General features: G+C 43.5%; 1 protein-coding gene across 3 annotated transcripts in view; it reads right to left on the bottom strand.

Annotated features, from left to right (window-relative positions):
- The window catches only part of LOC133018343 (receptor-type tyrosine-protein phosphatase F), a 127,087-nt gene that overhangs the window by 71,606 nt on the left and 37,627 nt on the right, over positions 1 to 17,854 (bottom strand). For all 3 annotated transcript variants that reach the window (XM_061084691.1, XM_061084689.1, XM_061084690.1), the window contains exons 5-6: positions 6,379 to 6,567; positions 2,133 to 2,243 (exon numbers count right to left, since the gene is read on the bottom strand). In XM_061084691.1, the coding sequence (XP_060940674.1) occupies positions 2,133 to 2,243; positions 6,379 to 6,567 (300 nt within the window). The remainder of the gene's footprint in view (positions 1 to 2,132; positions 2,244 to 6,378; positions 6,568 to 17,854) is intronic.

Below are 17,854 nucleotides of genomic sequence, written 5' to 3'. Positions count from 1 at the left end.
ACAATTCTTTCTCCCTTGCTTATCTTTTCATGTCGCCTTCAAGTTGCGGTTATTGACATTTCAAGGCAATAAACGTGGGGAGGAAGATATTGTTGGAAGGCAAAACATATAATCCCGTGATAGATTCTTAAAGAATACACTACGTAAGTGAGAGTGGAATATTGAAATAGTCCATCTGGGCATCACAAGGTATTAAGAACTGTAACACCATTGTTTTTGATTTGTTGAAAGCCCAGACGTCATTTTAAAATTGTATTAAAAGTTTGACATCGGCTCAATTTTAACAGCCTGTTGCCAAACATCAACGCTGTAAAAATGTAACATTTGACCAATGACTCGTTTGCTTCCAACGCTTGTTATGTTTACAAGTTGGAGCAGACATTGAAAGCTTAAATCTTCCCTCTGGTGTCTTTCAATGAAAAGGAAGAGAGGGGAAAAGGAAGAGTCGCGTCAAAGGCCACTTGTCTGGAGTCCCTCATGTTTTAAACCCAATCAAGCAGCCCAGTGATAACACAGCCCCGGGTCTTGTCTCTTCATTCTTTGCAGTGGCAACAAAGACAGAGTGAAAACATGGCGTGAGCCTTTGTTCCCCACTGCAGACAAGAACACTTTTAAAAGGTTACGGTTGGTTTGATTTCTATCTCTCCACTGGTGTGGTGAGGCTGGTGGAAAGAGCCGGTGCTGGGGCCAATGGGTTGACAGCTACCTGGGTGGTGTGTTACAGACTAGCTGGGCCCCGGGGCCCTGCTGGCGCCACGCCACACAACTACTGTAATTACCTCTGTGGAGGAAAAAAAAGGACGTGTCTGCACCTGTGACAGACATGGCCTGATTAATAGACGAGGCTTACATCCATCCCTCGCCTTTGCTGTTTGGCTGACTACCTCCCTCTGTCAGGATTTAAGATCTAAACCTTCTGGAGCCCCCGGTGTTTAATCTGTAAATGTGACGCTGCGATGGTCCTTGAAGATGATTTTACCTCTGGTTCCTCTGATCCACGAGCAACTGTCGGCTGAAAAAACATTTCCCCTGGATTTTTTTTTTTTTTTACAAGGTAAATACTGATACTGCTATTAGAGAGAGAGGGGGGATTTGTCTGGATAAGATCGTCATCTTGATTCAAATCTATGAGGGATCAAAAAAAAAAAAAGTCATAGCTAAACTGTCTCTTTCTTCCCCCGACACTTTCTCACACCCAACTCCACCCACAGGAACAACTGGAGCAGCTATTGTGTTTCATGTATATCAGACAGGGTGGTGTTATTCACAGGGCCTGACCTCGACTATTCTCTCCCCTATACCAGCACTCTCCAGGACGGGTAGAGTGGTGCCTTTGTCCTGCATTAGTCTGACAGACACACCACAACAAAAACAAACCACGAAACTTCCAGGCACCTCCATGCCTTTTGGTGCTCTGGGTTTATGCTGAGGGGGGGTTAATGGAGCCTTTCGATACAGTCAGAAGAGTAAAAAAAAAAAAAAGAGGAAACAAGGCCTGTCACAGCTTCCAGTGCCAGCAGAGGAATCTGTTTCAATGCAGCTGTTTTGTCAGAGACCGCACCTGGTCGAGTTGGCGGCCAAACAGGACGTTGAGGTTAGACAGTTGGTGAGAATAATCGCATTGCACGGATAATGGTGAGAGAAGCTGTTGAAGGTGAGCGGAAGAAAGAAGAAGTGGTGTAACTGGGACGATTAGACATTAATGAAAGGCCCTGCATGTTTGTTTTTCACTCATCCAGGACGATTCAAGCTCTGCTCAGGTTTAAAGGTGGACAGAGGGAATTACCCTTTTGCAAAAGTCACATTATTATAAAGAGTTTTAGTTGTCCCACCCTGGCAGGTGCAACACAGCTAGAAGGAGAAATATGTCAATAACACACGGCGACGCACTCCTGAGAAGAGCTTTAATCACCTAAAATCACTAAAGTAAAACAAATCACAGGAAGAGCTGTACTAACGGGGATTCAGGGTCTGTAAAGGGAGATTAGACACAGAGATGCACGGTTGCTGGAGTGAACAACATTTAGAATTAAACAGCCAAGAATTTTCAAAGGGCAAACATAGCTCTTTGTGTTTTGCAAGTACATGACACAACAGAAATGGTAGAAGTGAGAGAGAGAGAGAGACTTTACCTCGTACGTAGAGATTGGCAGGAGCAGAGTAACGAGTCCCGGCACTGTTCATGGCAACGCATTCATATTTCCCCTGGTCGGACTCCTCGCTGTTCTCAATTTGCAGAGCTCCTGCATGGAGGATTAACAAATTTAGCTGTCTTGACAGTTGTGGAATATGAGATGTAACTTTGCATGAAACCACAGCAGATATCTGTGCAGTGACTCGCTTGAGAGCCTGTAGTCAATTAGTTTAACCCAGTTCCGGCGTAATTAAGTGTCTCAGACACGGACGTGGTTTTGTCAAAGAAATAAAAATGCTTACAGCAACACAAGCCTTTTGCTTATTTGGCAAGTTTACAGGAAGTGCTAACAGAATCTTTGCCTAGTCGTGTCAAGGAGAAAAAAGACCATGACTGAGGGTCAATTAATCATCTGAATAACATGTCACAACAATCCCAGTCTGATTAGGCTTTCTGCTTATGGAATTAATTGACACACCAAAGTGTTTATGTCACTGAGGGTTATCTAGCTCAGCCAGATGTTAGAACCCAGCTAAGCTCTACTCCACGAGAGAAGCAGCAGCATTTATGTTATATCTTAAGAAGCCATCAAACTGCTGCGGCTTAATATCAACAACTGTGCAAAAATGTGTTTAACACTGTTTGAGTTTGAAGGGACATTATTTAGACCCTCAGGAGGGACGTTACTCTGAAGTGTTCTGAGCTGAGAATATCATTTCAGAGATGCTTAATGGTGACATTAAATAAAAATGTGACCATATTTAAGTACAACACAAATGTAAACATAACAGGAGACATTGCTCCAAATTGCTTCCAGGGCAGATAGACTTCCTTCCGCCTGTGAGTACACATTTAGCAGTGGAGGCCATTTCCGTGTTCTTTCATTACAAACTATCTGACCATGTCTCACTGAAAGCCTCAAGGGGGGACACTCCTCCGCCAGATGGCTTGGATTAGTATTCACAATCCCAAGAAGCTGTAGTGATCACACAGAAGGCTAACATGTTGTTTCTAACAAACCATGAAAGCCCAGGAGTCCTGTCTGTGGTGGTCACAGTGACACACCGTGACCAGGAGCATCAGAGAATCATTGCTACTGATTTGCCAACGGCCGACAGATGAGGCCATTTTATAATTTGACAACTTGAAAAAAAAAAAGATCAACAACACCAAACTTACCTGGTTTCCCGTGATTTTATAAATACACATTTAAAAAGAAAACTTTTTCTCAAAAAGAACAAAAAACAGATATCATGTCTCCAACACAGCATGGTACGAGGCAGTCTGCCACCATGCGGTTTGAAAATGACAAAAATACTCAGTGTACGATGATGTCAGGATACACATTTTTTTTCCACATCATGCAGTATGAGATGAATGCAACAAACAGGTTCACCACCAACCGTAAAGGGACTCGAATCAAGGCGAGACCAAAAAAAAAGAGGAGCGGAACAGGGCGGGGCAGTGACATGTGATAGCACCACCTCAGATCTCATGACAACACGTCCCTCCAAGGTGTTTGCTCCGCTTGCTGAGCTCATCGCTGTCGGATTCAGCGCTGACATGCAACCGCATACTAATGTCGGTGTCACAAATCTGTCACTCTACCCACTCTCCCATGGGAAAAAACTGTGGAAGAACTACAGGAATGTAGAAGGTTGCTGGTGTGACAGTTTCCAGAGCTGAAACACACTAAACTCCTTCAATTACTCCCAACTTGAGGAACGCTGGAGCTTCCACAAGGTCGTTGACCGAGCAGGAGGGACACAGAGGCTGTCATGAGGCTATCAGAACTCATAAAGAGTTAAACACCTAATTGAATATGGACTGTATTAGTTGCCGTGGACGCAATAACACTCAGACAGACTGCTGGCGGTCCCAAATGTATGCAGCTTGACCCAGACGGCCACTTTTTACCTCTCTGTTGTTGATTGGAAATCATGCTTTTACTCTGGAGAAAAGCAGGATTTCCATAAAAAGGAAACCTTCGCCCTTAACAATCTCAACCAGGCATCCTGTTCCCATGCTGGGGGGCAATGCTGCGTCGGCTGTATGCAAATGCAGCCATTTGAATTTACATTAACTGCATGGAGGAGGCAGGTGGATCCTCTAGTGGCGACTGTGGCCTTTAGTTTAAAATGCAACTCATTGCCCCTTTTTAACTGAAAAGCCAGAGAAGAGGCTGCAGCAGAGAGATGTTTTGTTTCTGTGTGAACGTGTGTGAACGTGTGTGTGTTTGTGTTTCACTCAAAAACAGGGTTCATTTCTAACAGCAAAAACAGGAGACTGGAAAAAAGCTCATTTACGTAATAACACCTTGGACCATCTTTTTGCAATTCCATTCTCCCGGCATCAGGGTTGGTGATCATTTGTTTGTTAAGGAGCAGACAGAACATGATCAGACAGAACATGTTGGGGTAGAGACGAACGGGGGGAGTGGGGGAGGGCGGGTGGCTGCTGTAACAGCGTGAATGGACCTGGTAATGTGGAGCTGGTGGGGATGCAGGGGTCTGATGTGAGGGAAATGGTCTGAACGTGATAGTTTGTAACACACTTTATTCATCATCCTTACCTCTAATTGGGGTACCACCTAGGTGGGAGTAATTTTGATGCAAACAGGGTTGAGAGATCAGTTAGTAAAACATGGCTTCTGCCACAGGGAAAAAAACTGGTGCAATGTGACATAGTATTTCATCAACGCTATGAAGTAGGTGTCGTTTTTTGGACTGTACACGATGTCTGTAAATTACCGGAAACTACAAACATTTAGATATCCTTTGCTATTTCAGCTATATCCCTTCACATGTGACTTCACAGCAGCGTTTAAATGGTTTGCTACAATTAAGCTTTCTTCTTTTAGTTAAAATTTCCAATTTAAGATGACCCCCCTATTCTTTGTGCAGATCGCAGTTTATGAAATTGGCAAGAGAAATGAACGACAGTAATCCACAGCAATTAGGAGTGACGCAGGGCAAAACGTATTCAGGTCAGAGGTATTAGATTTGGATGGCGTGAAAAGAGAGAGACTAATGTGTCTAATGTGTGCTAACTGCAAATGTGCGATGCAATATGAGGAACTGGGCTCTGGCTTTTCCCATTACACTGTGGCAGCAAATTAATGCACTTCTAATTTCAGGTCATGTGGCTGATGCTGATATGGCGGCAGATGTCAAGAGCAGGGTGGCGGATAAGAAAGAAGTTTGAGGGCATTTACATATCAGCACGTTTTCAGACACTCTCGCTATGAGCAAGGAAGAAAACTAATTAAACGTGTGTTGCCGGGAGTAAAAGAAGAAAAAAGATAGAAAAGACCGTATTATTAGGCACAATTTATTCCTTGCTATAAAAACTATTATCAAACAATTAGTAGATTTGTTAGTACCTAATTTGTGAGGAATCTAATTTGGGTTGTTCTCGTAGTAGAGCCAGGATTTAATATTGCGAGAACGTGCACAGGCCGAGTGAGCGTGTGCTCCAGTGACCTGTATTCAGCGTCCACTGGGCAGCTTTAGCACCTGGCTTCTTCTGGAGTAGCTCGCCTCTTTAATCTTCGGCGCCTCAGACCTGCAGCCCGGCCTGACACGCTCTAAGTGAGGTAGATTTAGTAAGGAGTGACAAGACCAAACCTGGTCAAAAGCCACTAATCTTTCAATCTGATCCAGGTCAGGCGAGCGCTGTTTATTTATCAAGTGCACTGATACAGCGAACAAAGGGTACCTCATTGATTTTTGTATTTTTCAAGGTTGAATCCGAGCTAATGCATCACCGGCTGGCCTCATTGTGACCCAGCCGTATGTTTAAGAGGGGATTACAGAATATTTAATGCGGTGAGGAATTCTCTTTCTGTACTGTGAAAGGTTACGAGCTCATGTATCACTGTCAGAGATTGCAGGAACGCACGAACAACCTCATCGCAATTTCTGTGCTACTTTAAAAAGTGGCTGCAGCTGTTGTGAGAAATAGAATCGTCTGAGAACCCGGGCCAACTAATCGCGGCGACAATGACAAGCTGTATAAAACTTTCATGTGCTCGGTGATGAAAGAGAATAAATTAAGTCACACATGACAACAAAGGCCCTTTGTGTTTTCACATCATTCTCATGTCTAACACGACTATCACTATGTCTGTTGGCATTTAATGTCATCTCTTAGCCTTCAACGCGCCTTTGCTATAATTAACATGTTCCATATGTCATGTAGAATAACATCTTAAAGAAGTTGAATCAGGTGGAAATCGATTGTACCTGAGCGGAGCTGTTTGATTCGCCCGTTGCTGCTGCTGATGTCCACAGGAAGCATGTCCTTGAACCAGGTGATCTCTGGGTCTGGGTTTCCACCGGCGGCGCACAGCATGGTGGCGGTCCTGGTCTTTTCAACCACCTTCAGCTGGGGACCCATGTCGATGGTGGGGAAGCCATGGGGGACCTGGTTCTCTGAAAATGTGCAATGGTAGAACTTTAGTATGGCTGCAGACATACACACACAAAATAAAAATAAGAGGAAAAACAAGAATCTGACAGAATAGGCTCTCAGGTGCTGCGAGAGGTGCTGAGTTGAGAGGAGAAGAGAAGAGAAGAGAGAGAGAGAGAGAGAGAGCAGCTAGTTTCAGGTGCTGCAGGCCAAACGCTGATCAGGAAACACACACACATAAACATTGTGCCCGACTCTGGAATGCTAGATCTGATGATCATGATTTAGATTTGAAAAAAAAAAAAAAAATTGGTCCCTGATTGATGATAATAACAAGCTTATGATCCAGCATGGGGAGTCTCAGGTTTGAACAGAGGAAGGATAGTTACAGTCTGCCTTTGGGCGCCCCTGCATTAATGAGCCGCCTCCACAAGCTCGACCAACCTATTTGAATAATCCAACTCTTCGTATATACAGTGTTTCTGCTCGGGGTTTGCAGTTATTTTGAAATTGACAGACCATCGCCATTCGGCCGCTGTTTCACTCGTGTCTTTGTGTAACATCAGTCACGTGTTTTTCAACAAAGGGAAACAAACGGATCCCTCACACTCATAATGAATCCCAATTTCACCTTTGGACAACCTTAATAAAGAGGAAAGCCGATGGCCCTGGCATGGGATCATTATCAGCTTGCTCTCCAACATGTAATCTCTTTAATCTTCCTCCATGTATGTGGATGAATTCTCGGCGTGGTAATGACATGCTGCTGCCAATACGGTTCGGCATGAAAAGATATCTAACTGCAGGTTAACAATAAGCAAAGATTAGTCCCTTTGGATGGACGAACAACATTAATACAAGATGTGAATTTTGGTTATTTAGGAACCATTAGGGGAAATTGTGCCTCGAACGGGTTTCAAAACAATACAAAATTAAGGCTGAATGGTTATAACAGAGTGGTCTACTCAAAAATTCAAATGTATGTAAAATGCTGTTTTCTTTCCATTCACCAGGGAAAACACAAAAGCTGTTTTGATCTTGTCTGTTGTCAGAACCTGTTGTCAGGAGCTCGGTGATGTTTTAACTACACACACTGCTCTCTTGTTAGCGGGACTGTCTAAAGTCTGAGCTGTTCATAAGAAAAACAGCAAATGCTTTGGTAAAACATCTATTGACTCATTCACAAGTGTCCATCTAATTAGTTTTATTCTACTTTCCAGGCCGACGCCAACAGTACATCGTCTGTTTGTCTGAGTCGAAAAACCCACATGTAAACACTCAGTAAACTATATGTCTGGCGTGTGAATACGAGTGTCTGTGATGTTCTTTGTTCTGATCTCATGCGGAGCAGTTGTTCCTCCTTTCACCCTTGTGTTTGGCCTGCAGCCCGGATCGTCTCATATTCAAATGCAGTTGACAGTTCGCTGCGTGGCGTCTTATCTCTGTGGCGAAGGCAAACTTCCTGTCTGACATACAGACCGAAATCAGGATACCTCCACAAAAGACACAACTGAAAGCACAGTGAAATTATAGAGTACAATTTGTCACCGTATGAATAATGGTAACAGTAGAGCGCCCTGTGTTCCTCTGTGGTTTGTGCTCTCTACAACAGTCAAAGAGAGAAGAGAGAGAAAGAGAGAGAGAGAGATAGGGAACAAGGGCAGAGAGGACGAGACATTGAGAAGGGGAAGGGAAAAGAATGAAAAAGAATAATACCTTGTAGATGTGTGGCTACAAACTGTCGGGTTTGAGGAGGAAACAAGGGAATTATACCAAACCCAGAAAGAGCTACACCTCAGCATCACCTGCTTATAATTCACTTAAGATACAGTGTGTTCATAATAATAATAATAATAAACTTTATCCGTAAAGCATAATGATAATTTAGATAATAAACTACCACACACTGTCACTGTTATGGTGATGTGAACTCTTTGTGTACATCACCTTTATTCCCAGTGTTCATGTATCATCTGACACCTGCTGTTCGAGTATGTAACACATGATTGGAGTTCTAAAATTTAAAATGCAGAAAAAAGGTGCAGCTTCAACTCTGAGTCTATATATATATAGTACATGGTGGAAACCAATGAATGAATCAGGCGTGGCACTGTGCTGTCAATCACAGCGAGCCAGTTACCTGTGAGTACAGAAGAGGTCAGGAGAGTCTGACATACCATATTCATAAGTTGAATGTTTGAATATTTGATTTCCTCCAGTATATACCTACAGCTTCTTCAAGGGTTACAACACAGAGTAAGGCGCAGAAAGCAGAGTCGTGTCCTACAGCTGGTAACGGCTATTCATGCAATGGTGCTTTGTGTAACTGTGAGAAGGCAACAACTGGAATATCAGGACACTTCTCACCAACGCCACGTGTTGGTGCCTATAGGATATTTATGATTAGGATTATTGGCAAATGTTCCGGAGCTGTGAAAAATGCACACCATTGGGAAAACAGGGTGAGAGACCCCAAAGGAGTTATTACACGAGTCAGCGGCTCTGTCATATCAGGAAAACGGGGAATAATTTAAAAGGCAAACAGCTGCTCCACCGCTCTTATATAAATCTATCCCCTATACAGTACCTCTGCTTAATGTCTGCACTGCAGGTGAACTGTTATTACAACAGCTGGACATTTCTCTCACAGTGTGTCTGATTAGTGGAACCTGCACCACGACTCTGCATGGTATGTCCACTCTGGGACGTTATTGGATTAAAGTGTGGCTGCGCTGTAAGTACAGTTATATAAAGAGAGAGGCAGAGAGGTGCTTGTTTGGAAAGTTCCAAAGTTAGTCACTCTAGGTCACTCTTGTTTTCAATATTAACTGCTAAGCTGACTTTCTGGCTGCCTGTCACAACACAACACTGTGCTCTCAGAGGCCGGGCCACAGACCAGCCATGATTAACTCTGTGACACGCTGGCCTCCCACATGTTGAAGCACCCTGCCAGCACAGCCTCTGTTTGCACAATCACTGATATTTCGCTCGCATTGAAATTATATACTGTCAAACTGTAGAAAATATGTTTTTTTTATATATATTTAGTATGTGATGAAAGGCTGTTTAAGACCACCAATAATAAAACCTTTGGAACAAAAGCTGACAGGTAATCATTAGAACTTGGTTCAACTGCCAGCTCAGTATAGAAAGGTGAAACTATACATTTATTATAAACATAGCTTTCTAAAATTGTCCCTGGCTTTTAGAAGAAAAGGAAAACAAATTCAAAGTTCTCTCCATGTGTTTATCAAAGATCTTGCCGAGCCGTTGTGTCAGGTTTGAGCACTGCCTGTCTATTCCTACGACTCGAACTCCTGTGGCTGGCCTTGTCATCCCAGGAAGACAAAGATATGCCTTTGTTCAGTCCTCTTTAATTTGAAAGGAAGACAAAAAAGCACGGGGAAATTTGGAGAGAATCCAATGAAATAGTGCGGGCAATGCAAGTTGATGTTTGTCGAGATAGGGGGCATTTTTAATAAAACAAGGGGCCTCTTGTGCTGGAGTGTAATTCATCAAAAAAAAAAAAAGCTCCACTCCTCTGTCTAGGCAGGGCAAGAAAATACGAATAAGGAGAAAATCCGACGATAATGTCACGTAGGCGCTCCATTACCAAGATGAAGAGTGCTAGAGGAGGGGGGAAAACAACAGCAGAAAATAATACTTGTGTCATGTGTGGCAAGGAAGTACATTATTGTGTTCTGCTTCTCAATCTTACTATCACACCAGTGGTTTATTTTGTATATATGCAGAGTGAACAATCCTGTATTACGCAGGCTGCATGCAAACCATTTTTCCACTGCTTAACTAACACAATGCAGACGGTTGTAAGCGCAGAAAAATAGTGGAAACGCCCTGGGTTTGCAAATGAGTGAGGCCACAGGCAGTGCCAGAAACACCTCCGAGGGAGAGACAGGTATGCACGAACTGGTTCCTCCATGATTTGGAAGGTAAATAGGACCATTGTTCTCCCAGCAGCAGTTTATCACGCACAGTCCAACTGCAATATGAGCAGCTCAGCAGATGAACTTGTTTTCAGAGGTTAGTAGAGAAGATGGGGGCAGAAGGGGGAAGTCTTAATGTGCTTTTCTGATGGCACTACTCAATTAGGATCGCAGTGGGGGCCGCAACTACACACAAAAGCCATGGGGGAAACACTGGCAACATCATTTGTACAGAGAAGAGGCACTGGTAATATGGTAATTGGTAAAAAATTAAGAAAACACGATACCGTAATCATAAACTATTGTGTCAAGGAGGTGTGCCTGTGCTGTAACAGCCACAGGCAGGTGAGCTACGACTTAAATGAGAGAAGAGGGAGGAAAAAAACTCAAAAAGGAGAGAGGAAGGGAGGAGAGGAGGAGGGGTGCATGCCAACCTCCTGCCAGCTCCAATTACCAGTGTGAGTGGAGCGTGGCAGCTAGGGCGATGGGTCTAATCAGAGCCCTGCTGAAAGAGACCCGTCCCCGTCCCCCCCGTCCCACTGGGAGGCTGCAGGAGCTCGATCCCACACCAACATCAGCCAGCGATTTCTCCCTCAGCCCAAACATACTCATCTCAATCGGGGGGGAAAACACTCCAGACTCCCCATCCCCTTCATAACAGGGGAGCCCCTGACATACTGCCACGAGATACAGCACTTCTGCATGAAAAAAAAAAACCGCCTGCCTCATTTCCATCCCAGTGTTCCGAGGCTTCCACCTCACGCTCTCGAGTACACAAAGTGCTGAATGATATGTTCTGCCATGAATGTTTTAAGTGAGGGTTTCACCGGGGAGGCGCGCCCTCCGGAGTGAACATACATTCATGAGACATGCAGGGGGGGGTGGTGGGGGGGCACACGGCGTGTCTGGTAATATTCATGAGGAAACATCTCTGATACACGATCAAGCGTCCTGCTTGGCTCTGTATCAATAGTTAATCGAATTCGCCGTCAATTTGCGGCATCAAAAATTAAGGCGATACAGTGAGTCTCTCTTAAGTTATTTAGATTAAACATCCGAGTTGAAATAATAATTTTTTTTAAAAAAGGAGTAAAAGGCCTTGTGATCTCCACGTGTGCCAGGTGATGGATGACAACAATTACAGGTGAAACCTCCTTTGATAGTGCAAAGCAAAGTGGCAGCAGCACTCGCCTCATGAAATATTACTGCTCTAAAATCCCCCTCTTTTAAACATACATCAGTGCACTCTTGCAGTCTTTATTAGGGGGGGTGGGGAGAAAGGTTTGTGCAGCTCTTGGGAATATGTCTGCCATTTTTGCTATTTCAATTTGCCTGCGTGTGTGTGAGGCTGTGACGCATTTAGCTCTAAAGTGATCGCTAAATGTTTGAAAGCGGAATCTGTTCTGTTAAATTTGTTAGGCGTGAGAACCCCAAAGATTCAGCCTCGGTGTGTTTTCTATTTCCAACCGATAAACGTTTAATCATCCACCTCTCTGCTCGTCCGACCTGAGAGGGGGAAACTAAATACAGAGCAATAAATGTTGCGTCTCAACTGGTCCCGAGTCAATCTGGCTCTGGAAGGCAGACAGGTCGTCTGGCGGAGACAAAGCGAGCGAGTCGCCCGCGGCTGTTTCCCTCGCGAAGAACATCGTCAAACCCAGACATTTGCATCTGCCTGAGACACGGAAGAATGTGAGAAGTGTCAGCGACGGCTGGAGGTGCAAACAAAGAGCCGGAGCTCACCTGAGTTCGACTGAGGAGCCCTCGGAATAGTTTGATTATTGACGCGTGTAAAGACAGTCAGCGGGTTCACATGAGAAATGTTTAACAGCAAAGGGTTTATGGGGAACACAAAGGTAATGGTTGTGTTAGATCGGATAGTGGTTATACATTAACGAATCCGGAAATAACAACCTTTCCCCTTTACAGTAGTTGTCCCAGTTGTTCCTTGTTCCTTGTGAATGTTTCCTGTGGTGCAGTGTGTGAGGGTTTGATATACGCTGGTTCTTGCAGGTGTTTCTTTCTGAAACCCTGTGACATTCCGCCAGCGACTGAGGCAGCCCGACCCCGAGTGGTATTCCTGTAACTACCTCGGCCTCTTTTGACTTGCAAAGCATCGGAGGGCGAGGAGTTTCCTCACATGTTCTGCCATGAAGGGCATGAGAGCAGGACCCTCCTGCACTTCAGAGCAATATCACTTGGCAGAACTCCCCACTGCAACATCAAAGCCCCGGCGAGGAGGCCATTGATGTAATACTGTTGTAATGGCGTGAAAATGGCGAAAATCTCCACGGGAAAGAAAGAAGAGAAAGAAAAAAAACAAAGACAACAAGATAAAAAAAAAAGAAATCACAGAGTCCGTGTGAACAGTGACGTCGTCCACAATTACACAACAGCAGCTTTTTTTTTTATCAGGCAGACGAGTGGATTTACTACAGTCGGGATTAGGCGGCGAGAAAATGAATGCAAATGTACAATGTGCTTTGAAATGTGCATCTAAATAGTGCGCACTCCTTGTCGAGCCTGTTGTCTCTGGCACGCTATCTCCTAGAGCAGGTGTTACGGCAGTTGCCATGGAGATGTTGGTGCATCGGGCAAACAGACCTCGGTGCGTATTACCGGCGTGCACAGACACACCCGCACGCCACGGACCATCGCAGAAACACAGCCATAACAAAAACAGGGCTAATGTGGCTGTTCAGACGCTTAGTCCTACATGCTAGAGGAGGAATCCGGGTGCTGTTATTCTGCTGTTTAACCAAGCGTACTTAGAGTAAAAGGCTGTAATGCATGCCATGACCTTTGAAATAATACACTTTTTTTTGTCTGGCTGAGCAGAACATTTGGCCTTACTTTCCTGCCTACAGGCAGATAATCAATAACAGACATCTAATCCCCCCCCCCCCCCCCCAATGCCTTCCTTTTCTTACCCCCCCCCTTGTTCTCTTTTTACCATCTCCACTTTCCTATTTATCTCCACTTCTCCCTCTTTCTCCGATCTGATATCATACTTCCACTGTCGTCAGGATGATCTACGGCCCTGCCAGACGCCCCGTGCCTGTTATTAATGCGGCGGCGCACCGGTTAGTACATAACCATGGCCTCCGACCCATTACTGCAAACCCAAGGGTGGTCTTCTGAATTCACACGGTTCTGCTGACCGAGTCACCTTGTGGGACAAGCGCTGCTGCACAGAATCACATCCTCCATTAACTACGCTGTAGCTGTAGCACAGCTGTAGGCTTTCATTTTGAGATTACAGCTCTACTTCCTGCCTGGTGGTCCTACTAACAGCAGTTTGATTGAAGACCCTTGAGATTGTGGTATTACAGGGTACACGGTTTGTGGTTTACAGCTCATTTTAATGTAACTGCCTCTACGATGGTAGAACCTCGGGGCTCATGGTAAATGTCTGTGGTAATGCGATGTGGCTAATAAGACGGGTTATTCCTCCAGGTGTCAGGGAAGGAAAGAAGAAAAAGGACAGGACCAAAAATCAGGAAGCGTGACGATTAATGAAACGGGTTCTACAAACGGAAGCAGTGCGGCCGTTTGCAAATAAATGAATTAATTGATCCTCTCCACAACTCAAATGAATCACCAGCAGAGCTTTATTGGGACGTGTTTAGTGTAATGACGACAGATAGGGGTCGCTTTTATGAGTTCTGAGAAAGGCAGTGGCTGCAGTGAAATGTGGCAGGTTCTGTTAATTAAATCCTCACTGACTGGGCTCCTGTGACAGCCTTTACTTATTCCCTCCGTCACAGATAATGAATAATACACAGAGTCTGTGAGTCAATGTCGACAGCCTCAACTTTGATTATGTAGGGGTTCGCTGAAGTGCTGGGTGTTTGCAATTATCACATTTTGCAGCCTGTTAAGTGGTCACCTCGAAAAACAAACTGGCAGGGTGCAATACTTCTTGCTAATGCTGATCATCAGTGGAAAAGGCGAGAGAAACAAGACCTTTGACCAGGTACAGATTTCTCGTTATAGCAACATCTACAAATTATGATGCTTATGTCAAAAAGGGATCTGACTCTACTACCTGTGGGGAAGCCCAACATGTTGTTAGGACTAGGGACGGGAATCGGCAGGGACCTCCCGATACGATACTATCACGATACTTAGGTGGCGATACGATATGTATTGCGATTCTGTAAGTATTGCGATTCTGTAAGTATTGTGATTCTGTAAGTATTGCGATTCGATATTGCGATTTCCTGGGATTTCTTTTGGTTATTTTTTTTTTTTAAATACTGGACCATGGAAAAATGTTGAATCATACCTTCAAATACAACACAGTCAAATTCACTTAGAGCTTTACAAGTTTTATTTCAAATATTATCATTAACTTAATGTCTGCCGGGCAGCCAATAGAGAAAATAAATAAAAATGTTCCCTATTATTGTATAGCCCCTGTCAACTGCACACAAACTGACTGATTAAGAAATGTATGCCACTTAGGCTACTTTTAAACAATAAATAAAAGGTAAATTAAAGAGAATGAATAAAAGTTTACTTAAAATATAAACTTTGAAATAAACAAAAAGTAGGCTATTGTTGTTTGCATGTAGCCGATACAAAGCTAGTGCTTGGGTATGTTTAGATTCTTGTGCAAAAACAAGAGCTGGTCAACATGCTCTGGGTTGATGTTGCTCCCCCCATATATCCCCCCCGTATAAACCAATAAATATGTTTAAAAAAAAAAAAAAAAAAAACGATTTGGGAGGCAGCATGGCGATTTAAAATCGTCATTCACAAGAATCGCGATTTGTAACTGAATCGATCTTTTCCCCCATTCCTAGTTATGACTGTTTTCTGACGTTGATTCGATCACCATCTTGGTTCTAATCACACCACGATTGCATCAGGGACTTGTTTTCCCCAACAGTCACAGTTGATAAATGGAAGACTACAAAAATATAAAGGGTCTCCTTCTTGCCTTAGAAATAAAGACACAGGAATGTGTACATCCCACTGACTGGTGAACATGCCCTGACAGTGCGAGTGTGGAGCAGCGCAGCATACCGGAGTCGGAGTGTGCTTGTTGAGTCAACCTTCCCTTTGCAGAAGAGGTTAAAAAATATTGATGCAGACGTAACGCATGCAAAATCAACAGTGCCTTTGACAGCTGTAAGCAGAGCGATCAACCACAGCCTTGAGAAACACAGCTTAGCAGCTTAGTCGAAATTGGCCCATGCCTCTTAAACATGACAAAAATGTCAAGCGTTCGCCTGACGTTGAGTCGAGCCCTTCTCCCCTTCTTCCTCTGGCCCAGTAGGTAAGCCAAGAGGGCCTGGTGTGCAAATGTGTGAGGAAAAGGGGTCAGGGTGAAAGGACTCCCATTAGCCAGCTCATGGACTGTGGGTATACAACCCCCCCCTAACATGCAGCAGGCCCATCCATCTATATCCAGTCAGGGCCTGGGGAGTCGTTGACTTGTTGGCCTGCAGAGCTGCAATGAGGACCTTGCTCTTTACCTGCAGGAGCACAGGCCCTGGCTCTTATTATTAACCAATCAAAGAAGATAAAACTGTCAGGTGGTGGTTTTTTTCGTGTTGCCAGAGACAATATTTCATCGTCCTTGTACGGAAATAAAAAGACAATGTGACACAGATCCAATACGCGAAACGCACTTAGTAGAACCCATCGCTCCGCCAAGGTCCAACAGTCAACTTGAATTCTATCAAGGTACATCAAATTGAACACATCCATAGATATCATAGATATTTTCTCTGGGAAATCATGAAGAAAAACCTTGCAGTGTAAAGAACATCCTGGATCAGACCCTGATCTGTATCTTAATCTAATGAGAAGTACCCCACTTAAAACAGGAGTACACATCTCTAGGGGTTTATCCTGCAATTCAATCTGAAATAAATAATTAAATTAAAGTCAAATAATAGTGAATGATGTCACATTTTTGATGGAAATGTATAATTATTAATTATATAATCATAATACAAGTGTTAGTCTGATGATTTCTGAGGTGTTTTGATAACAAATGCAGGGGGCATAAGATTAGAAACACCTATAATTGACGAAAGAAGTCAATTAATTTGCAGAGCTTTATATAAGATTGCTAATTGTGCTGTATTGTGCAAGGGATTTCTATTTTCCTGCTGCGAGTGTTGTGTAATCTTTGGTTCTGTATGACTCAGAGGAAAGGAGAAAGCCGCAGGCAGCTGTATCCAGCATTTGAGCATTCACATGAAATCATCTATATGCACCGTACAATGCAGAGTGCAATTATAAATCAAGACTAATAATATAAAGCAATTGTTCGATAGCGATGAAGCCAAAAGCAATTTTACTGTTAGGTCACCATGCCCATGATCAACATGCAGATGAAAGTCAGAAGTATTGGCTCTACAGCAGTGTCAGATTTAATATGATTATATTCTAATATTCTGTACTTTTTCAAATAGTCTGCTTTTCTCCACTGTTCAGTCATACCGGTGCCATTCTGATGCATGATATACTTTATTATGGTTTTCCTGTGCCATGGAGAGGAAATTGAATATTTAAAAAAAATAAAAAACTCTTTATTAACAACGGTTACCGGCACCAAGTTTGAGAGACAGCTTGTACCTTAGCTGTGCACAAACAATTTTAAAGTAAGAAAAACAGAATGAGGAAATGAACAATTGAATATGATGCAATATTGCACTGACTGTGGCTGCCTGCAGGGTTAAGAGCACTCATATAAAGTCAGCATACGACTTTTAACCCCTTAAAATATTAGATAATATTGAGTAAAATCTGTAATTGAATAATGAAAGCCTGTTGCAGTTGCCTGTGGCAGATGCTTAATAGCAGATGTCAATTCACGGACATTCTATTCTGCTCTTGACAATGTGCAGATATTAACAGATGTGCGTGTCTTGTCACATCTCCAATATCTCCTCAAAAGCAGAGACAACATCCAGACGAGCGGTTCAATTTGTCCTGAAAATCAACAGTGGCCATAACTTCAACTCTAAACACTGACAGACGACATCTCTGCTCGGAATAGATGTATGACAGCAGCCAGAGAAAAACACTGTGTGACAGTGCACGTTATGTAGAGTGGATATATCAACAGGAACACCTATGCAATACTGTGCAATACGGTATAATAGCATTGCAAGAGGTATTACCAATACACAGCTAATCATTTTCATGGCCACTGATTGCAGAGTTATACTGGTTATGTACATATGACATATTATGAGCATATTCTTTCTTTTTCAGCACTGTTATCTTAAAACAAAGGGGCTGTTACACTTCTTCCCTACATAGATCAGGCAAGTGGACTCTCGGAGATGGAGCACAAATATTTGTCCAGATAAACTACGAGCGCTGAAGCGTGATGACTGGATGA

The sequence above is a fragment of the Limanda limanda genome, chromosome 13 (assembly GCF_963576545.1).
Source record: "Limanda limanda chromosome 13, fLimLim1.1, whole genome shotgun sequence".
Taxonomy (NCBI): domain Eukaryota; kingdom Metazoa; phylum Chordata; class Actinopteri; order Pleuronectiformes; family Pleuronectidae; genus Limanda; species Limanda limanda.
This window is presented reverse-complemented; position numbering and strand designations above follow the sequence as displayed.